The sequence below is a fragment of the Mytilus californianus genome, unplaced genomic scaffold, assembly GCF_021869535.1.
Source record: "Mytilus californianus isolate M0D057914Y unplaced genomic scaffold, xbMytCali1.0.p SCAF_5, whole genome shotgun sequence".
NCBI lineage: Eukaryota > Metazoa > Mollusca > Bivalvia > Mytilida > Mytilidae > Mytilus > Mytilus californianus.
In genome coordinates, this window is record NW_026262701.1 from 61,109,591 (window position 1) to 61,131,642 (window position 22,052).

Here is a 22,052-nt window from a genome sequence, read left to right on the forward strand (position 1 = left end):
ATAAGGCTGTTGGTTTTCTCTTTTGCAAATTTGTTAAAAACTGTTATTTGTTCATTGTTGTAGTATGAAAAAAGGCTGTTGGTTTTCTCTTTTGCAAATTTTTCAAAAGCTGTTATATGTTCATGGTTGTAGTGTGAATGAGGCTGTTGGTTTTCTCTTTTGCAAATTTGTCAAAAACTGTTATGTTCATGGTTGTAGTATGAATAAGGCTGTTGTTTTTCTCTTTTACTCATTGTCAAAAGCTGCTATATGTTCATGGTTGTAGTATGGATAAGGCTGTTGGTTTTCTCTTTTGCTCATTGTCAAAAGCTGTTATATGTTCATGGTTGTAGTATGAATACGGGTGTTGGTTTTCTCTTTTGCAAATTTGTCAAAAGCTGTTATATGTCCATGGTTGTAGTATGAATAAGGCTGTTGGTTTTCTCTTTTGCTCATTATCAAAAGCTGTTATGTTCATGGTTGTAGTATGAATAAGGGCAGGCTGTTGGTTTTCTCTTTTGCTCATTGTCAAAAGCTGTTTTATGTCCATGGTTGTAGTATGAAAAAGGCTGTTGGTTTTCTCTTTTGCTCATTATCAAAAGCTGTTATGTTCATGGTTGTAGTATGAATAAGGCTGTTGGTTTTCTCTTTTGCTCATTGTCAAAAGCTGTTATATGTTAATGGTTGTAGTATGAATAAGGCTGTTGGTTTTCTCTTTTCCAAATTTGTCAAACACTTTTATATGTTCATTGTTGTAGTATGAAAAAAGGCTGTTGGTTTTCTTTTGCAAATTTGTCAAAAACTGTTATATGTTCATTATTGTAGTATGAAAAAAGGCTGTCTGTTTTCTCTTTTGCAAATTTGTAAAAAGCTGTTATATGTTCATGGTTGTAGTATGAATAAGGCTGTTGGTTTTCTCTTTTGCAAATTTGTCAAAAGCTGTTATGTTCATGGTTGTAGTATGAATAAGGCTGTTGGTTTTCTCTTTTGCAAATTTGTCAAAAACTGTTATATGTTCATTGTTGTAGTATGAAAAAGGCTGTTGGTTTTCTCTTTTGCAAATTTGTCAAAAGCCGTTATATGTTCATGGTTGTAGTATAAATAAGGCTGTTGGTTTTCTCTTTTGCAAATTTGTCAAAAACTGTTATATGTTCATTGTTGTAGTATGAAAAAAGGCTGTTGGTTATCTCTTTTGCAAATTTGTCAAAAGCCGTTATATGTTCATGGTTGTAGTATGAATAAGGCAGTTGGTTTTCTCTTTTGCAAATTTGTCAAAAGCTGTTATGTTCATGGTTGTAGTATGAATAAGGCTGTTGGTTTTCTCTTTTGCAAATTTGTCAAAAACTGTTATATGTTCATCATTGTAGTATGAAAAAAGGCTGTTGGTTTTCTCTTTTGCTCATTGTCAAAAGCTGTTATGTTCATGGTTGCAGTATGAATAAGGCTGTTGGTTATCTCTTTTGCTCATTGTGAAAAGCTTTTATATGTTCATGGTTGTAGTATGAATAAGGCTGTTGGTTTTCTCTTTTGCTCATTATCAAAAGCTGTTATGTTCATGGTTGTAGTATGAATAAGGCTGTTGGTTTTCTCTTTTGCTCATTGTCAAAAGCTGTTATATGTTAATGGTTGTAGTATGAATAAGGCTGTTGGTTCACTCTTTTGCAAATTTATCAAAAACTGTTATATGTTCATTGTTGTAGTATGAAAAAAGGCTGTTAGTTTTCTCTTTTGCAAATTTGTCAAAAGCTGTTATATGTTCATGGTTGTAGTATGAATAAGGGCAGGCTGTTGGTTTTCTCTTTTGCTCATTGTCTAAAGCTGTTATATGTCCATGGTTGTAGTATGAATAAGGCTGTTGGTTTTCTCTTTTGCTCATTATCAAAAGCTGTTATGTTCATGGTTGTAGTATGAATAAGGCTGTTGGTTTTCTCTTTTGCTCATTGTCAAAAGCTGTTATATGTTAATGGTTGTAGTATGAATAAGGCTGTTGGTTTTCTCTTTTGCAAATTTGTCAAACACTGTTATATGTTCATGGTTGTAGTATAAATAAGGCTGTTGGTTCACTCTTTTGCAAATTTATCAAAAACTGTTATATGTTCATTGTTGTAGTATGAAAAAAGGCTGTTAGTTTTCTCTTTTGCAAATTTGTCAAAAGCTGTTATATGTTCATGGTTGTAGTATGAATAAGGGCAGGCTGTTGGTTTTCTCTTTTTGCTCATTGTCTAAAGCTGTTATATGTCCATGGTTGAAGTATGAATAAGGCTGTTGGTTTTCTCTTTTGCTCATTATCAAAAGCTGTTATGTTCATGGTTGTAGTATGAATAAGGCAGTTGGTTTTCTCTTTTGCAAATTTGTCAAAAGCTGTTATGTTCATGGTTGTAGTATGAATAAGGCTGTTGGTTTTCTCTTTTGCAAATTTGTCAAAAACTGTTATATGTTCATCGTTGTAGTATGAAAAAAGGCTGTTGGTTTTCTCTTTTGCTCATTGTCAAAAGCTGTTATGTTCATGGTTGCAGTATGAATAAGGCTGTTGGTTATCTCTTTTGCTCATTGTGAAAAGCTTTTATATGTTCATGGTTGTAGTATGAATAAGGCCGTTGGTTTTCTCTTTTGCAAATTTGTCAAAAACTGTTATATGTTCATTGTTGTAGTATGAAAAAAGGCTGTTAGTTTTCTCTTTTGCAAATTTGTCAAAAGCTGTTATATGTTCATGGTTGTAGTATGAATAAGGGCAGGCTGTTGGTTTTCTCTTTTGCTCATTCTCAAAAGCTGTTATATGTCCATGGTTGTAGTATGAATAAGGCTATTGGTTTTCTCTTTTGCTCATTATCAAAAGCTGTTATGTTCATGGTTGTAGTATGAATAAGGCTGTTGGTTTTCTCTTTTGCTCATTGTCAAAAGCTGTTATATGTTCATGGTTGTAGTATGAATAAGGGCAGGCTGTTAGTTTTCTCTTGTGCTCATTGTCAAAAGCTGTTATATGTCCATGGTTGTAGTATGAATAAGGCTGTTGGTTTTCTCTTTTGCTCATTGTCAAAAGCTGTTATGTTCATGGTTGTAGTATGAATAAGGCTGTTGGTTTTCTCTTTTGCTCATTGTCAAAAGCTGTTATATGTTCATGGTTGTAGTATGAATAAGGCTGTTGGTTTTCTCTTTTGCTCATTGTCAAAAGCTGTTATGTTCATGGTTGTAGTATGAATAAGGCTGTTGGTTTTCTCTTTTGCTCATTGTCAAAAGCTGTTATATGTTCATGGTTGTAGTATGAATAAGGCTGTTGGTTTTCTCTTTTGCTCATTGCCAAAAGCTGCTATATGTTCATGATTGTAGTATGAATAAGGCTGTTGGTTTTCTCTTTTGCAAATTTGTTAAAAACTGTTATTTGTTCATTGTTGTAGTATGAAAAAAGGCTGTTGGTTTTCTCTTTTGCAAATTTTTCAAAAGCTGTTATATGTTCATGGTTGTAGTATAAATGAGGCTGTTGGTTTTCTCTTTTGCAAATTTGTCAAAAACTGTTATATGTTCATTGTTAGAGTATGAAAAAAGGCTGTTGGTTTTCTCTTTTGCAAATTTTTCAAAAGCTGTTATATGTTCATGGTTGTAGTATGAATAAGGCTGTCGGTTTTCTCTTTTGCAAATTTGTCAAAAACTGTTATATGTTCATGGTTGTAGTATGAAAAAAGGCTGTTTGTTTTCTCTTTTGCAAATTTGTCAAAAACTGTTATATGTTCATGGTTGTAGTATGAATAAGGCTATTGGTTTTCTCTTTTGCAAATTTGTCAAAAACTGTTATATGTTCATTGTTGTAGTATGAAAAAAGGCTGTTGGTTTTCTCTTTTGCAAATTTGTCAAAAGCTGATATATGTTCATGGTTGTAGTATGAATAAGGCTGTTGGTTTTCTCTTTTGCAAATTTGTCAAAAGCTGTTATGTTCATAGTTGTAGTATGAATAAGGCTGTTGGTTTATTCTTTTGCAAATTTGTCAAAAACTGTTATATGTTCATTGTTGTAGTATGAAAAAAGGCTGTTGGTTTTCTCTTTTGCAAATTTGTCAAAAGCTGTTATATGTTCATGGTTGTAGTATGAATAAGGCTGTTGGTTTTCTCTTTTGCTCATTGTCAAAAGCTGTTATGTTCATGGTTGTAGTATGAATAAGGCTGTTGGTTTTCTCTTTTGCTCATTGTCAAAAGCTGTTATATGTTCATGGTTGTAGTATGAATAAGGCTGTTGGTTTTCTCTTTTGCTCATTGTCAAAAGCTGTTATATGTTCATGGTTGTAGTATGAATAAGGCTGTTGGTTTTCTCTTTTGCAAATTTGTCAAAAACTGTTATATGTTCATTGTTGTAGTATGAAAAAAGGCTGTCTGTTTTCTCTTTTGCAAATTTGTCAAAAGCTGTTATATGTTCATGGTTGTAGTATGAATAAGGCTGTTGGTTTTCTCTTTTGCAAATTTGTCAAAAACTGTTATATGTTCATTGTTGTAGTATGAAAAAAGGCTGTTGGTTTTCTCTTTGGCAAATTTGTCAAAAGCTGTTATATGTTCATGGTTGTAGTATGAATAAGGCTGTTGGTTTTCTCTTTTGCTCATTATCAAAAGCTGTTATGTTCATGGTTGTAGTATGAATAAGGTTGTTGGTTTTCTCTTTTGCTCATTGACAAAAGCTGTTATATGTTCATGATTGTAGTATGAATAAGACTATTGGTTTTCTCTTTTGCAAATTTGTAAAAAACTGTTATATGTTCATGGTTGCAGTATGAATAAGGCTGTTGGTTTTCTCTTTTGCAAATTTGTCAAAAACTGTTATATGTTCATTGTTGTAGTATGAAAAAAGGCTGTTGGTTTTCTCTTTTGCAAATTTGTCAAAAACTGTTATAGATTCATTGTTGTAGTATGAAAAAAGGCTGTTGGTTTTCTCTTTTGGAAATTTGTCAAAAGCTGTTATATGTTCATGGTTGTAGTATGAATAAGGCTGTTGGTTTTCTCTTTTGCTCATTGTCAAAAGCTGTTATGTTCATGGTTGTAGTATGAATAAGGGTGTTGGTTTTCTCTTTTGCTCATTGTCAAATGCTGTTATATGTCCATGGTTGTAGTATGAACAAGGCTGTTGGTTTTCTCTTTTGCTCATTGTCAAAAGCTGTTATATGTTCATGGTTGTAGTATGAATAAGGCTGTTGGTTTTCTCTTTTGCTCATTGTTGAAAGATGATATTTGTTCATGGTTGTAGTATGAATAAGGCTGTTTGTTTTCTCTTTTGCTCATTGTTGAAGGATGCTTTTTGTTCATGGTTGTAGTATGAATACACCTCTTCCACCCCAGCCGGGGGGCCTCGATGGCCGAGTAGTTTAAGCAGTCAAACTACTGTACCACTAGCCAGTCAACACTGAGGTTGTGAGTTTGAATCCGGCACAGGGCAGGTGCAATGGACTCCAATCTTAATTGACTAGGATTGTCAGATTTCCTACCAAAGTTGGTAGTTCCTTTCCGGGTACCACGGCTTCCTCCACCAATAAAATCTGACCGCCATGAAATAGCAAAACAGTGTTGAAAGTGGCATTAAACACCAACCAATCAATCCACCCCAGAATATTAAAAGGTTGTCTCCTAAAAAAAAAGTTTGGAGGGAATGTCCCTGGTAAATTTGGTTACCTTCTTAGTTTTGGAGAAAAATAAGTTTGAAATAAAATATTTACTTATAAAGTTTTTAAAAAATCTCACCTAAACAGCTACTCTAAACTGATGTTACATTCCATCAAATCATAGTCTGTTTTGAACACATAACTTTTTTTTTATTTTATTCAAAAAATAGCTTGAAATGAATAATGAACATGTTGAAATGGAAGCTTCTTTCTACATCACTCTAACTCACACTTCAGAGATTCAAACAACATGACCGTTACCAACTTTTATGCACCAGATGCTCATTTTGACAATAAATGTCTCTTTAGTGATGGTTAAGGCCAAAATATTTGAAAATCCAAAACTTATTAAAAAGATGAGCTTATAAACCAAAAAGGACAAAAAGTAAAGCCAAAGCCAGGCAAGGAATCAGAGCTCTGCATAAGGAAGATATATTCCTTAATTTAAAATGATTTCCAAAATTAAACCGTGTGGTTTCATTACTTCATTTTCAAAAAATTAAGTTTCCAGTTTTACAGATCAGGATCGTTTGCTTGGTTGAAAAAGTATTTTAAATATGCAAATGGATTATTAAAGACTTGAGTAAGAGTCTTTTTCTTGGTTAACCCATCACATTATTTTCAATAGAACTATTCTAAGTGAGAATATAGTAATTAGACTTTTAATTATTTCAGAAGTCACCAGTTGATGCTAAATATAAATGATAAAAGTTGTTCAGTTGAAAACCAAGAGCATATTTCTTTCCAAAAACTCATTGCCAGAATCATAAATCTAACTCTACAATTAAATTTGAAGGATGTTCATTGGACATTGTTGTTTTATTTACTACTAGTAATAGGCATCAGTTTGCTGTAATGAAGAGTCTACTATTCATTCAATTAAATCTGAAGTTCATACCAATTTTTGATGTAAAAATTCTGGGACCAAATCCATTTTCAGAATCATCAAATACTACTTATCTATCATTCAAGAACTTCTATCTGGCTATGATGTGCTGTCTAATGATCCCTTTTGTTTATACAAAAAAACAAAAGCTTTTAAAGATGTTAATCTTTTCTGCATATTGATAAATATATTTGGAAAATGCTTGTAAATTAAAGTACATGTACTGCCATAAATTTTCTATTCACTTACTATTGTTTCTTTGGGCTGTTGATAACCAGATATAGAATTAAATTGAGAATGTGTCTATGGGCCACAGATGCCCCCACTTGTAAATATACATGAGTCAACTTCCACATACAGATGCAGGATTCACGTAATTAAGACTGTTTAGTAATTATAAGCATTGTGTATAAGTTTCATAACATTTGGTTGAGGCAAACTAAAGTTAGACAACTGAAACGACAGATTTAGCAATTTTTCCATTTATAAAGGGGCATAACTCAAGAACGGTAAAAGTGACGCATCACAATTTCGAACTTGATCTGTGTTTTGTGGTGATGACCATTGTGTATAAATTTTATAACATTTGGTTGAGTCTAACTAAAGTTAGAGAATGGAAACGAAAAATTAAGCAATTTTTATGTTTATAAAGGGGCATAACTCATGAAGGGTAATAGTGACGCCACCCTTTTTCTTACATTATCTGTGTTTTGTGGTAATATGCATTGTGTATAAGTTTTATACTATTTGGTTGAGTCAAACTAAAGTTAGAGAACGGAAAGGAAAAATTGAGCAATTTTTATGTTTATAAAGGGGCATAACTCATGAACAGTTAAAGTGACGACACCCAATTTTGAACTTGAGCTGTGCTTTGTGGTAATGTGCATTGTGTATAAGTTTTATAATATTTGGTTGAGGCAAACTAAAGTTAGAGAACGGAAACCAATTTTGGGGATGTTCCAGACAGGACAGACGGACGGACATGGTAACACTTAATGCCCCCTCCACTACGGCGGGGGCATGAAAAATTGTAGTAAAACTTATGATTCTGTCCTTGAGATTTGGCAAAGGGTTATGTTTCATAACATTAATACAGGAAATATAATGATCCTTTCTCCTGAAGGATTTTAAACGAGCAAAAACAAAAAGATAAAAGTAAATAATCATGTACATTTCTACATTTCACAACATTTGTGTTGTTTACACAAAAAGACTTATGCTCTCATTTATGACTTTCCACAAAAATACTTGACACATGTGAGGATTCTAATATTGCAATGTAAAGATAAAAAATGAATAAAACAAACAAAATGTTGGCTAATACTTCATACAAAATTCCAAAGTATTACATAAAATCATGACAATTGGCACTGAATGATTCCCTAACAGAAGACAAATGGTACAAGAAACCCTAAGATAAAAACTGGTTGATTGATGGACTGCTGCTATATCATCCAGCTACAAATATTATATATTAACATAGTAAAGCCATATGAATATAACCTGCTATGAACAAGACAGAATATATCAATGCTACGCTGGTAGTTCAGAACACTTAATGTTAAAAACAATAAACAAGGTTCATTTATCAGTAAAATATGGAAAATGAAAAAAATATATTTTCACAATTTTGCTTCAAATACTGTATTTTCAATATGAAGAAGCATCTGTCAAAGTTCCATGAAATCCCATTAAGGATTGACAAAGTTATTTATGTATTAAAAACTTCAACTTTAGGCCAGAGTTTTATTATTTGTTGGTTTACAGATTTTGATATGCAAGATTTGGGTCGGTTGGTTTGAAAAAAAAAAATTTACAAGATACTTTGTATAGACTTACTGTGTACTTCAGCTTTATGACATATTAGTGGTCCTTGACAAAATGCTACAGGCTTGACAAAAAATAATAATCATCTTGATTGATTGATTGATTGGTTTTTAACGCCACTTTAAGCACTATTGTGCTATTTCGTGGCGGTCAGTTTTTATTGATGGAGACAGCTGGAGTGCCAGGAGAGAACCACTGACCTTCGTTATGAAAACTGACAATCCTAGTCAATTAAGATTGGAGTTGAGCGCACCTGCCACATGCAAGGTTCGAACTCACAACCTCAGTGTAGACATACTAGTGATACAGAAGTTCTACTACTTAGACCACTGAGGCCCTTACTATCATCTTGATAAAAAACTTGAGCTCTTTCCATTCAGCAATTTTTAAAATGTTCCACATAGTCCTTATCGTTAGCATGATTACAATTTCCTGAAATTAACCAATTGGCATGTTCCAGTGACAAAGACAGTCAGCAGAAAAAATAAATTGAGGTTAGTGTGTAAGGAATTTATTACCGTCGCAACATTTAAAACCAATTTTACACAAAACTCCCATATATAAAAATAAGAAGATGTGGTATGATTGCCAATGAGACAACTCTCCACAAGAGACCAAATGACATAAAAATTAACAACTATAGGTCACCCTACGGCCTTCAACAATGAACAAAACCCATACCAATCTATCTACATTGCGTGCTACATTTAGAGGAAAATGATAACAGTATATGGTAATTTGGTTTTATATCAATTCTTCTCATTATTACTTTTTACCAGAGCCTTGACCACAAACTGAACCTAAATGCCAGAGGCGACTTTTGGGGGAGGGGGTTTGGTGCTACATATATTGTTAATGCATAGACTTTTTACATGTCCCACTCTAAACGATATCTAGTTCCCATCCCCCTCCCTTTTTCAGCATCTGATAAAAAGCATTTACATAAAAAAAATACAAAAATAATATGACAATTCAAAAATATGTATAATAGGAACATTACACAGATAGTGAGGAATATCAAATACTGGTAATATTATTTTAGACTAGTACGTTGTGTTATAAAAACCTCTGTGTTAGCAAGTTTTCAAGTTTGAAACTGATGATTAAAAAATGTCTTAAGCCCACAGCCAGTGACTTTTCTATAATGAAAAACTGGTGTTTTCATACATCTTATCCACACACACAGCCCATCAGACTTTCTAAGCATAAAAGCAAAATACTAAAATAAACAATTTAATCCTTTAATCAGTCCCCTGTAAATTTACCTTCAATGAAAATAAAGCAAGTGCATGATAAATGTGGTCCAACATGCTTGTTTTATTGCAATACATATTCTTCTAAAAAAATATCATTCTTATACAAGTTAAACGATTATGTACATTATTTTCTTTTATCTATGATGGAAAAAATTAAACCAAAGTCTTCATTATACTTTTGGACTTGCTGTAAGTATCGTTCTCTTTATATTTATCTATCTATATTTTATCTGGGTCACTATCCTTTCAACGGTCTTTGAAGGCAAGTAATTGCTGTTCCCGTAATTGAACACACTATTTAGTATTGATGAAAAAGACAAAGAAAACATAATTGATGACCTACTTTTAAACGATTTACAATAAAATACCGGTACTTAAACATGTAGGAATGAAATTAATCGATTATGAAAATTCAGTGAATCACTAAAAAAAGTACAAAAGTATATATATATTTACATATTTACAAAAGATGAGTATTCTTTACTCTGAACACAAGCTGTTAGATATAAAACGGTACAATGCAATCATTTGATATGTAATTTGATATACATTGACATTCATTCAAACATCCAGATACAAATGATCAGATTATCAATTAACTGTACCTTATATATTATAAAGTGATTGGCAAATTTTTTCAAACAAGAAGTAGTAAAATAATTGCTGGAAATATTGAAATGTTTTGTATAATGTATAGGACCTTCAATACTGATATTGTCATTTCAAATAAAAGACATCAATTCTAATTCACATGCTTCATTTGAGATTTATCAACAATAAAGTTTATTTCACATTTGTACAACAACATCTCTTTTCTATTGCATCAGATGCCAGATATATCCCCATGAAATCTTTATTGCCAATTCGTTACTAACAGCACTGTATTTTAATCTATTATCTTTTTCTTCTTTAATCAAAAGCTGAGGGCATACATAAAACATTTTAATCCCCAAATGCGCACAAACGTATTCCATCCATCACTACCACTGCCTCAGTGTCACTGCAGTTTCCTTAAGTAAAATCAATCAAGTATTCAGTGCTTTTGAAGTGCCATGATATCAATTATATTTTTTTACCATTCCAGAACCAGATATGTTTTCATCTGTAACAACTAAGTAATAAAAATTCATGTCAAAACATCTTGTTTAAATTAAATAAAAAAACAAAAGTTTGACATGTCTATGTCTGTTAAAATATACTTGAATTGGACAAAATAAAAATTGTTTCAAAGGTATCAATCAGCAAGGAAAACAATACATTCGAATTTCTAGAGATGCTTCAGTCCAATTTAAAGTCTTGAAAAAGAAACCCAAAAAATCACTGATAATACCCTACCATTTCCTGATTTGTTACCAGAAACACAGATTGTGGTAAAAAGAATTGCAGGAGCACATAGAGTTTTCCATCTTGGTATATCTTGTAGTAGGAACAATGCTGCATAACTTTTCTCTCAGTTAAACACATCGTATGGATTATATTCTGCTGAAGTTTTATATTTTACTTCCTCGTCTGATACTGATGATGATTCTTCACTACTAACATCATTTGCATTTCTTTCAATAGCTGAAGGTTTCTTCAAGTTGCTTGGAAGCTGTTTATTCTTACCTATGAAAGAAATACATATATGCAAACCTCTATTGAGCAGTCAAAGGTGGGGAATACTAAAATTGACCTCAAAGGAGTCCACCTTTGGTCCAACTTGTCACACAAAGACCATAGTACAACTTTTTTAATAAAGTGCATGGAAAATAATTTAATTCAGAAGTTTTATCATTATGATTAACAATCAGTTAAATTGTGATTGATGAAAATGTTCAATTATATACATTTTAGTTTTTTTTTGTGTGAAATATACTGAGAAATTACTTTTTAACTTTTTTAAGTTTAACAGTGTTATCGGCATTTCTTCAATACAATTGACTATTTCAAAATGTATCATATAAGAGCAAATTACCAGAAAGTATAATCACTAAACTGCACATTGGTGGATGGAAAATATATGGGACATTTCTGTAATAATACATGACATTAGCACCTTATAAGGAAATGGGAATAATTTTAATGTTAAAATGGGATCTAATGTACTTACTTTTGGTTAACATAAAAGGTCTTTCATCATCACAAACTTCAGAATCTGATGAACTGTCAACAAACCTTTCAAAATCTACACTTAAATTGGACGGCTGAAAAAAAGACATAGCAGTGACATTTAAAGTTTATGAACCAATAGACCACTTTCGAGTTATGTCCTTCACCGGAAAAGTTCGTCAATTATGCGCGCCTTTATGACGTCATTTACCAGATATAGGGGATCGCCTGTATCCCTGCACTATTAAAGTTCATTAAGCGTCTTCGTGATCGTCATTGTGCAGGATAAACTAGAAATAATGTTTATTCCGTAGGTACTTAATCACAATTCCCTAACGACAGCAGTGCTGATTATCAATTATAAGAATTTAATTTGAGGAATAATTCATGCAATATAGCATCATATTTTTTTCTACCGCTCGCTCAACATGGGAAGGAAGTGATGACGCCAATAATCGCAGGAATGATGTTCACTAAAACCCGTTTTTGACCAAAATGCAACGAACTCGATAGTTGTCTATTCCATTTTATCTGATAAATTTATGTAAAAATCCATAAGTATTAATTAACTGATCCAACTGAATTTTAATGACTAACTGATTGCCTATTGTAGGACAATATTTGTATTTTACCTCACAGTTTAACAATTGTTTAAATTTCTGCTTATTCTCTGTTCCAACCAATTCATAACACATAACTCAAAATGTTCTCATCTGTGATATGCATATAATCTTTGCAGCAGAAATATTAGGAACAACCAATTAACAACAATAATTATGCTAAGTCTTAAAATATACACTCTGCAAATTTTAAAGAAGGTGTAAAGCACCCTTTATTGCTTGTAACATGGGAAAACAAACCTTCTGTTTTTGCCTCAGAAGTCTTGGCCATTGTCCTTTCTCTACTTTCCTTAGAGAAATTCCAACTTCGCTACCTCTGATTTCATATTTACACTTGGCTGGATTTACTTCATCATAAAGCTCATAAAAAAATGAGTATAGTTTCCCATCAACTTTGGTCCTAAAAATAAAACAAGTAAGCAAATTAAATTGTCATTATCAGGACTATTCATAAAAATTTCCAAACATGTTCTTTTTCTAAAGTATGTATATCTTATAACCAACTTTTTTCTGATAACAAACTTTATATATCCCAACTCGTTCGTTATGCCTGTGTCTGTAGTGACGTTTTGGATTTCAATGAACATAATCTATGTATTACGGGTAAATGATTAAGTCAGGAAATTCGTTACCACAAATTACTTAAAACCTTTACTAAATTCTTCCATAGATACAAAGATTTGGTTTGAAAGTTTGGGTATACCTGTAAAAAATTTATTTCAAACGGAATATCACATCCTAAATTGTATGGTGATGTTGTTTACCGACCCTGGGAATTTATATACGATCCTGGTAAACTTATCAATCCTTTAAATAAAATTATTCTAAAAGGTTACCAATTCAACACTGTAATTAGATCTTTGAATATTGTTTTTATTGGTATAAATATTGATTTTGTCATCAGTAAATTAAAATCATACTAAATAGTTTTGTTATACAGATATACATTTAACAGTACTACAGTCTGTCGAAACCTTTATTTTGGCATTGCACAAGGTCATGTTTTTCTCTGACTGTGAATGACGTCTTTACACTAAATCCATTGGATGTTGGATGTGTACTGATTGATATATTAGTCTTAGATACATGATTTTTTATATTAGTTGTTATTGGCTGTCAGTAACTGCGAGTACTCCCGGATCTGTACTTAGTGTCATTTTTGTTGTTAGGGATGAGGGATGGATAAATACCCTGCCACATCCGGTCTGTGTTAATGTTTGATGTTTATCTTCTTTGTATTGATCTGATGAGTTCAGCCTTCATCAACTGATTTTTATAGTTTGTTCTTATGTTGTGCTGTTACACTACTGTCCCAGGTTAGGGGAGGGTTGAGCGCTCACAAACATGTTTACCCCTGCCACATTCTTTATGTGCCTGTCCCAAGTCAGGAGCCTGTAGTTCAGTGGTTGTAGTTGGTTCATGTCTGTCATATTTTTTTTTTTCGTTAATTTTTTTGTTATGAATTAGGCCGTTAGTTTTCTCCATTGAATTGTTTTATATTTTTCATGTCAGGGCCTTTTATAGCTGACTATACAGTATGGGTTTTTCTCATTGTTGAAGGGCCGTACGGTTGCCTATAATTGCTTACATCCACTTTATTTGAACTTTGGTGGATAGTTGTCTCATTGGCAATCATACCTCATTTTTTAATGAACATGTGGTTTTAAGTTGCTGAACCTTCTATTGCTATTAAAATTTTAAAAAAAATAAGTATTTCATTTGTCAATAAAAGTATTATGAAATTATCAACTGAGTCTCAAAATAAAAAATGTGCTTTTCTTCATTGCTTCTCTCATAATCAGATATTAGTATTAACGTGTATGAATATCACTTCAGGAAATATGAATGGTAGTAAAACTTATAACAGTACATGACGAATGGTCTATTCCTAAATTCTAATTTGTTAATTTCAATGAGATTATCTTTTCAACAATATTTTGTAAGGTTCAATGTTTTTCATTCTTTTTGCCTGTAATTGCTCAATCAATACTCTGATACTTTCTTCTTGTAATTTCAAGTATTTTCAAGGAAGTTATGGGTTCATGAAAACAAATTCTATACTGACTTGAATTCCAGAGTCCTTGGTTGGAAAGCAATATGACATGTGACCACAGCTTTAATCTTTATACTAACAACTACTATAAAGGTATTCTGTACCCAATGCACTGGAGGTTGTGCCCTGAAAGTAACAAATCAGAAGGTTTTATAGCAAACACTACAATATATTGAAGTCTTTCATTTGTCAATGGATAAATAATATGACATTCACTTAAAAATCGACTACATGGATGCTACTACCTATAACTTTTAATATCTGGAAATTACCTACAATTTCAATATGAAGAAAAGAAGTGTATGTTATAAATCAATGAGACTAAAACCAAAAATACAGAGCAGATGGTCATTCTGCAAATCAAAATGCTCAGCAAGGGCTTAAATCATATGTCAAGGTCTAAATCATCCTCTATCTATACAAAAGGTGATAGATTTAACAAAAATGACCAAACATTTCTAGGTAGATACATCTTGTTTTGCTGATAATATCTGCAATATAATTTTCATTAATCTGCTATAGTTCATGAGATTGTACCATAAAACTGTGAAATTTGCTAAAAATAAGTGTTTCTGCCTTTCAGGGGCCATTGCTCCAAAATAAGTTAGTCATATTTTTCTGAAATTTCAAATTAAATAGATTCTGTCCTGCTGATCGTTTTTACTTAGTTATTTTTGCTCTAAGGGCATTAGCTTTTAAAAGATCATAGCAAGACTTGATTATTCGGATGGTTTTTTTAATAATGGCTAACAAATATACAATTGCATCACCATAGCGAAGTAGTGCAATAAGTGAATGTCCTGAAGGTTACAGAATAAAAAAATAAAAGATTTTTGTAAATATTCAATTTTCAGTCATGGATATTTTAATTTGTAATGACAAAAAAATCATATTTAAAAATAAATGCTAAAACAATAACAGAATATCTATTATATACTCACCCCTGTTTGAGACTTTCAATATGCCCAGTTGGTCGGTTTGTTATAGAAGTTGATTGAGGTACTTTAACTACTAGGGCATGGTATAATGTCTGGCAATGTTTTCTTGTATCCTCAGAAATGTGGACTGAATTCAAGATCCTTTAATAAAAGAACCCCAAAGTTTATTGTAAATAAGCATGTTAGAAAACTAATTTGATATAAAACAATGGTTTGTTAGTAAAATGTTCTACTGACTTACGATTGATATAAGTTTTAGGTAACATTTTGTTATTGTTAAATACAGGTTACAAATGGCTTATAATTTCAGGTATGTTGACTGATTTGAAGATCTAGTCATTCTGATCAGTATTACTATTAACAATTTCTCTCCATATATTGTAGTTTACAAAAAAAACCCACTAAATAGTCATTCAAGGGCAATAACTCTTATAAGGAGTCAACTGACAATTTAAGCAATGTTGGCTTTAATATTAGTAGATCTTGTCCTGTTGTTAATTTTTCTATTCAGTTGCTCACCATCTACAATAGTTTTGGCAAAAAGATATAAAATAGGTAAAAAACATTTGACAAAGGCAATAACTAAAAGGAGTCAACTGACAATCTGGCCCTGTTAACTTATTAGTAAATCTTGTCCTACTGATCATTTTTACCTTTAATAGTTTCTTAATATCTATTATAGTTTCTGCAAAGAAAAACACCAAAAAATGAGTAAATTTCAATCTTTTAAGGGAAATATCTCCTCAAAGAGTCAACTGAGGATTTAGCTTATTTGATTTTAATAGTGCATCTTCAACTATGGCCACTTTTATACATTGAATACTAGAATATAATTCATGACTAAAATCTCTTTCCATCTATAAAGGTTTACATGATAAAAGACAGTATTTGCATTTTACCATTATGTTTTACTTTTAGCCTTGGCAGCCATGTTGGTTGGCAGGGGAAATCACTTGATACATTTTTTAAACTAGATACCTTTATGATGATTGTGGCCAAGTTTGATTCCATTTGGCCCAGATGTTTCAGAGGAGAACATTTTTGTAAAAGTTAATGGAGAACACCAGAGGCCAAGTGATTGCAAAAGCTCAGGCCAGGTGAGCTAAATATGTGGCATGGTTAAAAATGTCTTTCAGTGTCCAACCTTCCCCCTAACCTGGGACTGTGGTGTAACAGTACAACATTAGAACAAACTGTAATAACAAATAGAAAAACTCTTGGATTCATGAGATTAAGTAATCCAGTTGTAACTCAACACCTGCATTTTTTTTTAAAACATCTCTTTAAAAAATCTAAATGTTTATCTGCTCATATCCATAAATCTAACATGTCCATCTATCTATAAAACTAAAGAAACAGAATGTTCACTTTGCATGGTATGCAGTTTGGACAAGATTGAAGTTTCATCTGGGCCGTACTGTAATCTTGTATTTAATCATTTTTTTCTGACACTTTTATTTCTTCTTCAGCCAAATTGCAATTATTTTCTACTCTCAAATGTAATGGATATGAATATACCTTGTTAATATGACAGCTACACCATATTCCAATAAAATTGTTTTGTTTTTCCTGTTGTCATGGCAATAGTTGTCACAAAGCTTTACACCATACAGTATACACTATAAACAGAAATTGCTTTTACAATGATCAAACTCTATAATATTTTTTGCATATTGGCATATATATAACATCGTTTTAGCTCAGCACCAATTGCATAACCAAGCATCAGCTAATTTGCATTTAATTTGTTATTTTTTGCAATTATTTTTTTGATACACAATACCTTTTTCCAAAATTTTCTTATGGGCAAGTAATACTGAGATAAGTCTCATGTGTGTGTTATCTCAAAAGTTCTTTGCAAATATTGTAATTAAAATGGTGAATATTCAATATGTAAACTATGCAAAAGTTTCAAAGTCAAGGACCATGACCGAGGGGGCATGAAAACAAAAAATCTTAGATCTGAACGATGCATATTTTATTCAAAGTAAGAAAAATTACTTCCTTTTTTGGCTACAATCCATGTTGCATTTGAGCAATTGCATTCATTACCAAAACTGGATACTAAAGTAAACAATTTTTACAATATAAAACATACAAGAGTAAGTAAAATATATCAAAATGTATTGTAAAATATCAGTTGGAATGCAAACATGAAGTTTTTTTTATTGAGAAAATTGAAGGATAATAAGCAGAGTTACAAAATGTACCATTATCATCAACAACTTCTATGTATTCACCTATCTTATTAAAATCTAAATTGATGCTTAATATCAAATCAATATCTTTATAAACTTTGTGTAGTGGATCAACTTAATAACCCAAAAGGCCAATGTTCATTCGTATTTTTGAAATTGCTTTTGTTTTAATTACTGTAGTTTTCTCTACTCATCTTATACTTCTTTCCAGAAACATTTGCTTCCAAAAATAATACTATTAAATTCATTACGAATGAGATTTTTTCTTTCTTTAGTTAAATGGAAATCAAATAAACAATACAAATTAAAATTTTATTGAATCATAATCTGAAAAGCAATAGAATTTATTAACTCTTTACATTCTTTTGGAATTCAAACAAACTGGGACCAACAAATATTCCTGTATTAATCCCAGAAACAAACAACTGTATTTTTGTTTTAAAAGGTTTTCTGACCCTTTAATCACAATGTAAACATTCTCATGTCAGCTGAAATATTGTTTGAAAGAAAAAGACATCACAATTGTCAAATGTCAGATTTTTGTTTAAATTTGCTAGAAGGCTATTTTGGAAAGTTGTTCGAAATAACAAAAAATAATAAAAGCATTTTATTTGTATACAATTAAATTTGATTAAAATATTTGTCCATTTTAACTTTTTTTGAGGAAAAAAATATTTCTGCAACTATACCTAATAATATTCTTTAATTAATTAAACATAAACAAATCATTATGAAGATTTTTTTTGTTTTGGTTTTTAAATGAATACAATTATCTAATACTATTTATTTGTTAACTTCAATACTTATTACTACAAAGTCTGGAAAATTTAATTTAAGTTAAATAAAATATATAAAATCAGTGATAAAACATAATAACTACAAAACAAATACTGACAGATTAAATTCAAACCATTAAAATTTACCTTTACAATTGTATGGACTTAATCATGTTTGATTGTTATCAGGACAACTTCCTGTTTACAAAGGTGTGGATTATACAACAACTTCTTTGATATATTGATAAATATCTATGAAAATTAAGACTTTTTTAAGTTAATAAATTTGTTTTAAAAATTTATTGTAACTTACTTAACTTTTGCAGAAACAAAATGTGTCAAGTCAAAAGTAAAATTTCAAAAGCCAATCAAATTGCCATCAGACTGACAATATCCTTATCGCTGCACAATGGAATTATTATGTGATATGCAAATCAGGAATCTGATTACAGTAGTTGTCGTCTGTTTATGTAGTTCATACGTGTTTCTCGTTTCTTGTTTTTATATAGATTAGACTGTTGGTTTTTCCGTTTGAATGGTTTTACACTAGTAATTTTTTGGGGCCCTTTATAGCTTGCTGTTCGGTGTGAGCCAATGCTCCGTGTTGAAGGCCGTACCTTGACCTATAATGGTTTACTTTTATAAATTGTAACTTGGATGGAGAGTTGTCTCATTGGCACTCATACCACATCTTCCTATATCTATATAAAGAATATTGTTAAAGACCGTATGCTGACCTCTAGATGTCTAGATTTTTATTCTATTATTTAAAAAATCACAATTACTTTTATTTCTATGTCTAGAAAATGTATATCCATTTGTGATACATGTATATCTAAAATAAGTAATTATAACCAAGTAACTTGTCTTGTCTCTAACCTGTATTTATCAGGATACTGTACAATTCATTTTGTATACTTAGGGACATGGTGGTCTCTTCTTTGTGTTTAGAAAATTAAAACTGAAGAAGCTTAGTTGACTTGCAAAATAAAAGTTCCTTTAAAATACCTCCCTTCCTTCAAAACCTAATCAGCTTTCTTTGTTTCACTTCAGAGATCTGTTGTTGATACCAAAAATATGTTATCAAATAAATTTATTACAAGGTGTAATGGTGTTAAAGTATATTTCTTCACTATTGTTATATCAAGTTCGTTTTTTAAAATTGATGTAATGGATAGATGGAGATAAAAGTATGCATACCTCTTTTATTAAAATATGGACCACTGCATGTATTCCTTACAAGGTACAAACTTAATAATAAAAGCTGGAAAAGTTACAGAATTTGGAAAAGAGAGAAGAAAGAATGGAAATCCTTTTTAAATAAGTTGTTTATTCAAATTATAATAGCAATTGCTGAGGAAATTATTTGTCAGGTATTATGCGTTGTTTTGGTATACAAATGCAATCATTTATCTAATTAGACATAAGATTTTTCACTATCTAGACAAATCTTCTTTAAAAACTTACCCAACACTTAAATCGCAAATGCTAAAATGAATTGCCCTTGAATAAACAAAATCAGAATTAAAAGGGAAAGTTTTCTTTTGGGTTGGATTTTTTTTTCAATTAAAAAAATTAATAAGAGAAAAGAACTATCACTTTGGTTATCATTTTTGATCATGTGCAGCAAAATGTCTGTCATTAATATTCCTGTCTCTATCAGCGACACCTATTAGGTATAGACAAATCCCTCTGTTGGTGGTATTGCAAAACATGAGCTATGAGCAATGCCAGATCAATAAAGGTGTAATAATAATTAGGTGTGTTTGATGCCATCCTATCAGTTTCCATGTGTCATAACATGACAGTAGATTGTGATTGAAGGAAATTAGAGCATACAGTATTGAAGGGAAAAAGTATGTTCAATTATCATTTTCACCTTCACAAGTTTTCAGTCAAGTTCATTGAACCCATTCATGTGTAACATAAAATAATGTCCCCCATGAGATATTGTATGTCTGACAAAATTTCATAAAAAATATTGTCTGCTGACACTATTTCATAATGAAACACTGTCCAGGACAATATTCCTTGCCCATGACATTTTGTCACTCCTTCTGGTAAATATTTCATAACGTCCTTCTGTAACAATATTTCACTGCGAAATTCTGTCCATGACAATATTCACTGTGAAATACTGTCCATGAAAATATTTCTTTGTCTAATAATGACTTCCCTGAGAAATCTTCTGCCATGAAATTATTCTGTTATTCTGTATCTATCAATCAAATTAACTTTTCTAATGAAGTTCTGGACTTTATTTCTTTATTTTCAATTTGCTATCTTTAATATTATCAATGATTGAAAATCCCAAAGTGAAAGAAAATAATAAGTGTCACCATTATGTCACTAACTAACATGTGTATGTATGATATTATCTTGTCTTTTTTTTCACAGAATAAAAATAAATAAAACACTAAAGAACTGTTTTTGAAATTAACATCATTTAACTTTTTGATCTTATCTTCATTATTTCCTGTGTGAAAAGAAATGATGAACTAATGTTTTTCTTTTGATCTCTAGAAATAATTGTATTACAAACAGTTAATCATCTACACCAGATTTAATCCTTTTTAGCACCTTTCCTTGTGTGCCCTTTAGGGACAAATGGTCATTGTCTAGTACAAAGGGCTCACAGTGGGGGATTAACAAGAAGGGGTGTGGCAGTTTGAATGACAAGCTGTCATAACAGACATGTGTAAAATGACTTGAGTATCAATGCATGTGTGAAGTCTGCTGAGTATAAATTAAAAATCATGTCTGAGATGGAATCATAAAAGAATAAGGTCCCAGATAGACAACAAGTGCTTTTTTTTTAGAGGAATATGGCTGACCATAATGTCCAACTAAAACAACTTTTGAAAACTCAGGAAAAGATAACTACACACCAGAAATTAATTGGTAATTAATATTTTTTATTATTTTTAATTAAAGTGAAATAACCAAATCATAAAAGACAAATTGCAAAAACTAAGGACTGATATATTGTTAATGTTATAGTCCAAGAGAGACTCATTTATACTAAACATTTCATAAAAAAAAATGTCTTTTTAGATTTCCTCAGCAAAATTTAAACACAATAGAAGAAGCAGTTTTATTTAAACATAAGGAAACAGAGATGATAAACCAGAAGCAATTTCGAAATTTGTAATGCATCTTATAAATTTATAGGCAATAAATTAGATCTGACACAATAAAAATCATGCCACAGGTAAAATTCTGCAAGCATCCTTAAAGGGCAAGAAAATTTCAATGTTACGAAAGTAGACAAAAAAAATTAATTTCTTCAGGTAAATGAATGCATACTTCAATAACATTTTTACCAATGATAATTTTTATTTTTCAGAAATCCAAATAAGACAAAGTGACCAAAGACTATTTAAAAGTACAATAGATGAAAATATGTCTGTTCAAGTCCAACAACTTACCAGGAAATCTGTTCTGGAGGGAATGGCTAAGGTGTTAATCAAAATCAAAGAATCAACAGACAAAAAGATAGAAGCACTGGCTCATTGTGATACAGATACAGACTTCACACTTCACTCATCAATGGACAATTCAAACAGTCAATCTTATGGAACATCACTCTTGAATTTGAAAAGAGATAAGTTTGCAGGACCAATTACAGAACTTTTTACACTTCAAAGAAATGTATGATGCAGGCTGAGCCTAAGTTTTAAGATAGTGCTGGAGATTTACTTTGTGCTTAGGAGTTATTGAAAATACTGACAGTGCTAATAGATTTAATGGTGCTTTATTGTTTCCTTATGTGTCAAATACAGTTTATGTGTCATAC

At 31.2% G+C, this 22,052-nt stretch overlaps 2 protein-coding genes across 3 annotated transcripts in view; one reads left to right on the plus strand and one right to left on the minus strand.

The window, feature by feature from the left end:
• Window positions 1–10,712: 10,712 nt before the first annotated feature.
• LOC127701133 (uncharacterized) overlaps window positions 10,713–22,052 on the minus strand; it is a 131,195-nt gene continuing 119,855 nt past the window's right edge. For both annotated transcript variants that reach the window (XM_052204924.1, XM_052204923.1), the window contains 6 exons: window positions 16,801–16,901; window positions 15,286–15,423; window positions 14,357–14,470; window positions 12,532–12,691; window positions 11,673–11,766; window positions 10,713–11,188 (listed from right to left, as the gene is read on the minus strand). In XM_052204924.1, the coding sequence (XP_052060884.1) occupies window positions 11,034–11,188; window positions 11,673–11,766; window positions 12,532–12,691; window positions 14,357–14,470; window positions 15,286–15,423; window positions 16,801–16,901 (762 nt within the window). In that variant the 3' untranslated portion in view covers window positions 10,713–11,033. The remainder of the gene's footprint in view (window positions 11,189–11,672; window positions 11,767–12,531; window positions 12,692–14,356; window positions 14,471–15,285; window positions 15,424–16,800; window positions 16,902–22,052) is intronic.
• On the plus strand, window positions 20,999–22,051 carry LOC127701188 (uncharacterized). Its single transcript, XM_052205023.1, has 2 exons — window positions 20,999–21,157; window positions 21,603–22,051. Exons 1-2 carry the CDS (start codon window positions 21,082–21,084, stop codon window positions 21,911–21,913), a joined length of 387 nt encoding a protein of 128 aa, XP_052060983.1. The 5' UTR covers window positions 20,999–21,081; the 3' UTR covers window positions 21,914–22,051.

Bases quoted from the DNA above. Each gene is read 5' to 3' on its own strand.
- LOC127701188 (XM_052205023.1), top strand. From the start codon at position 21,082: ATGGCTGACCATAATGTCCAACTAAAACAACTTTTGAAAACTCAGGAA. The intron at 21,158-21,602 runs GTAATTAATATT...TTTATTTTTCAG, and splicing joins TACACACCAGAAATTAATTG to AAATCCAAATAAGACAAAGT.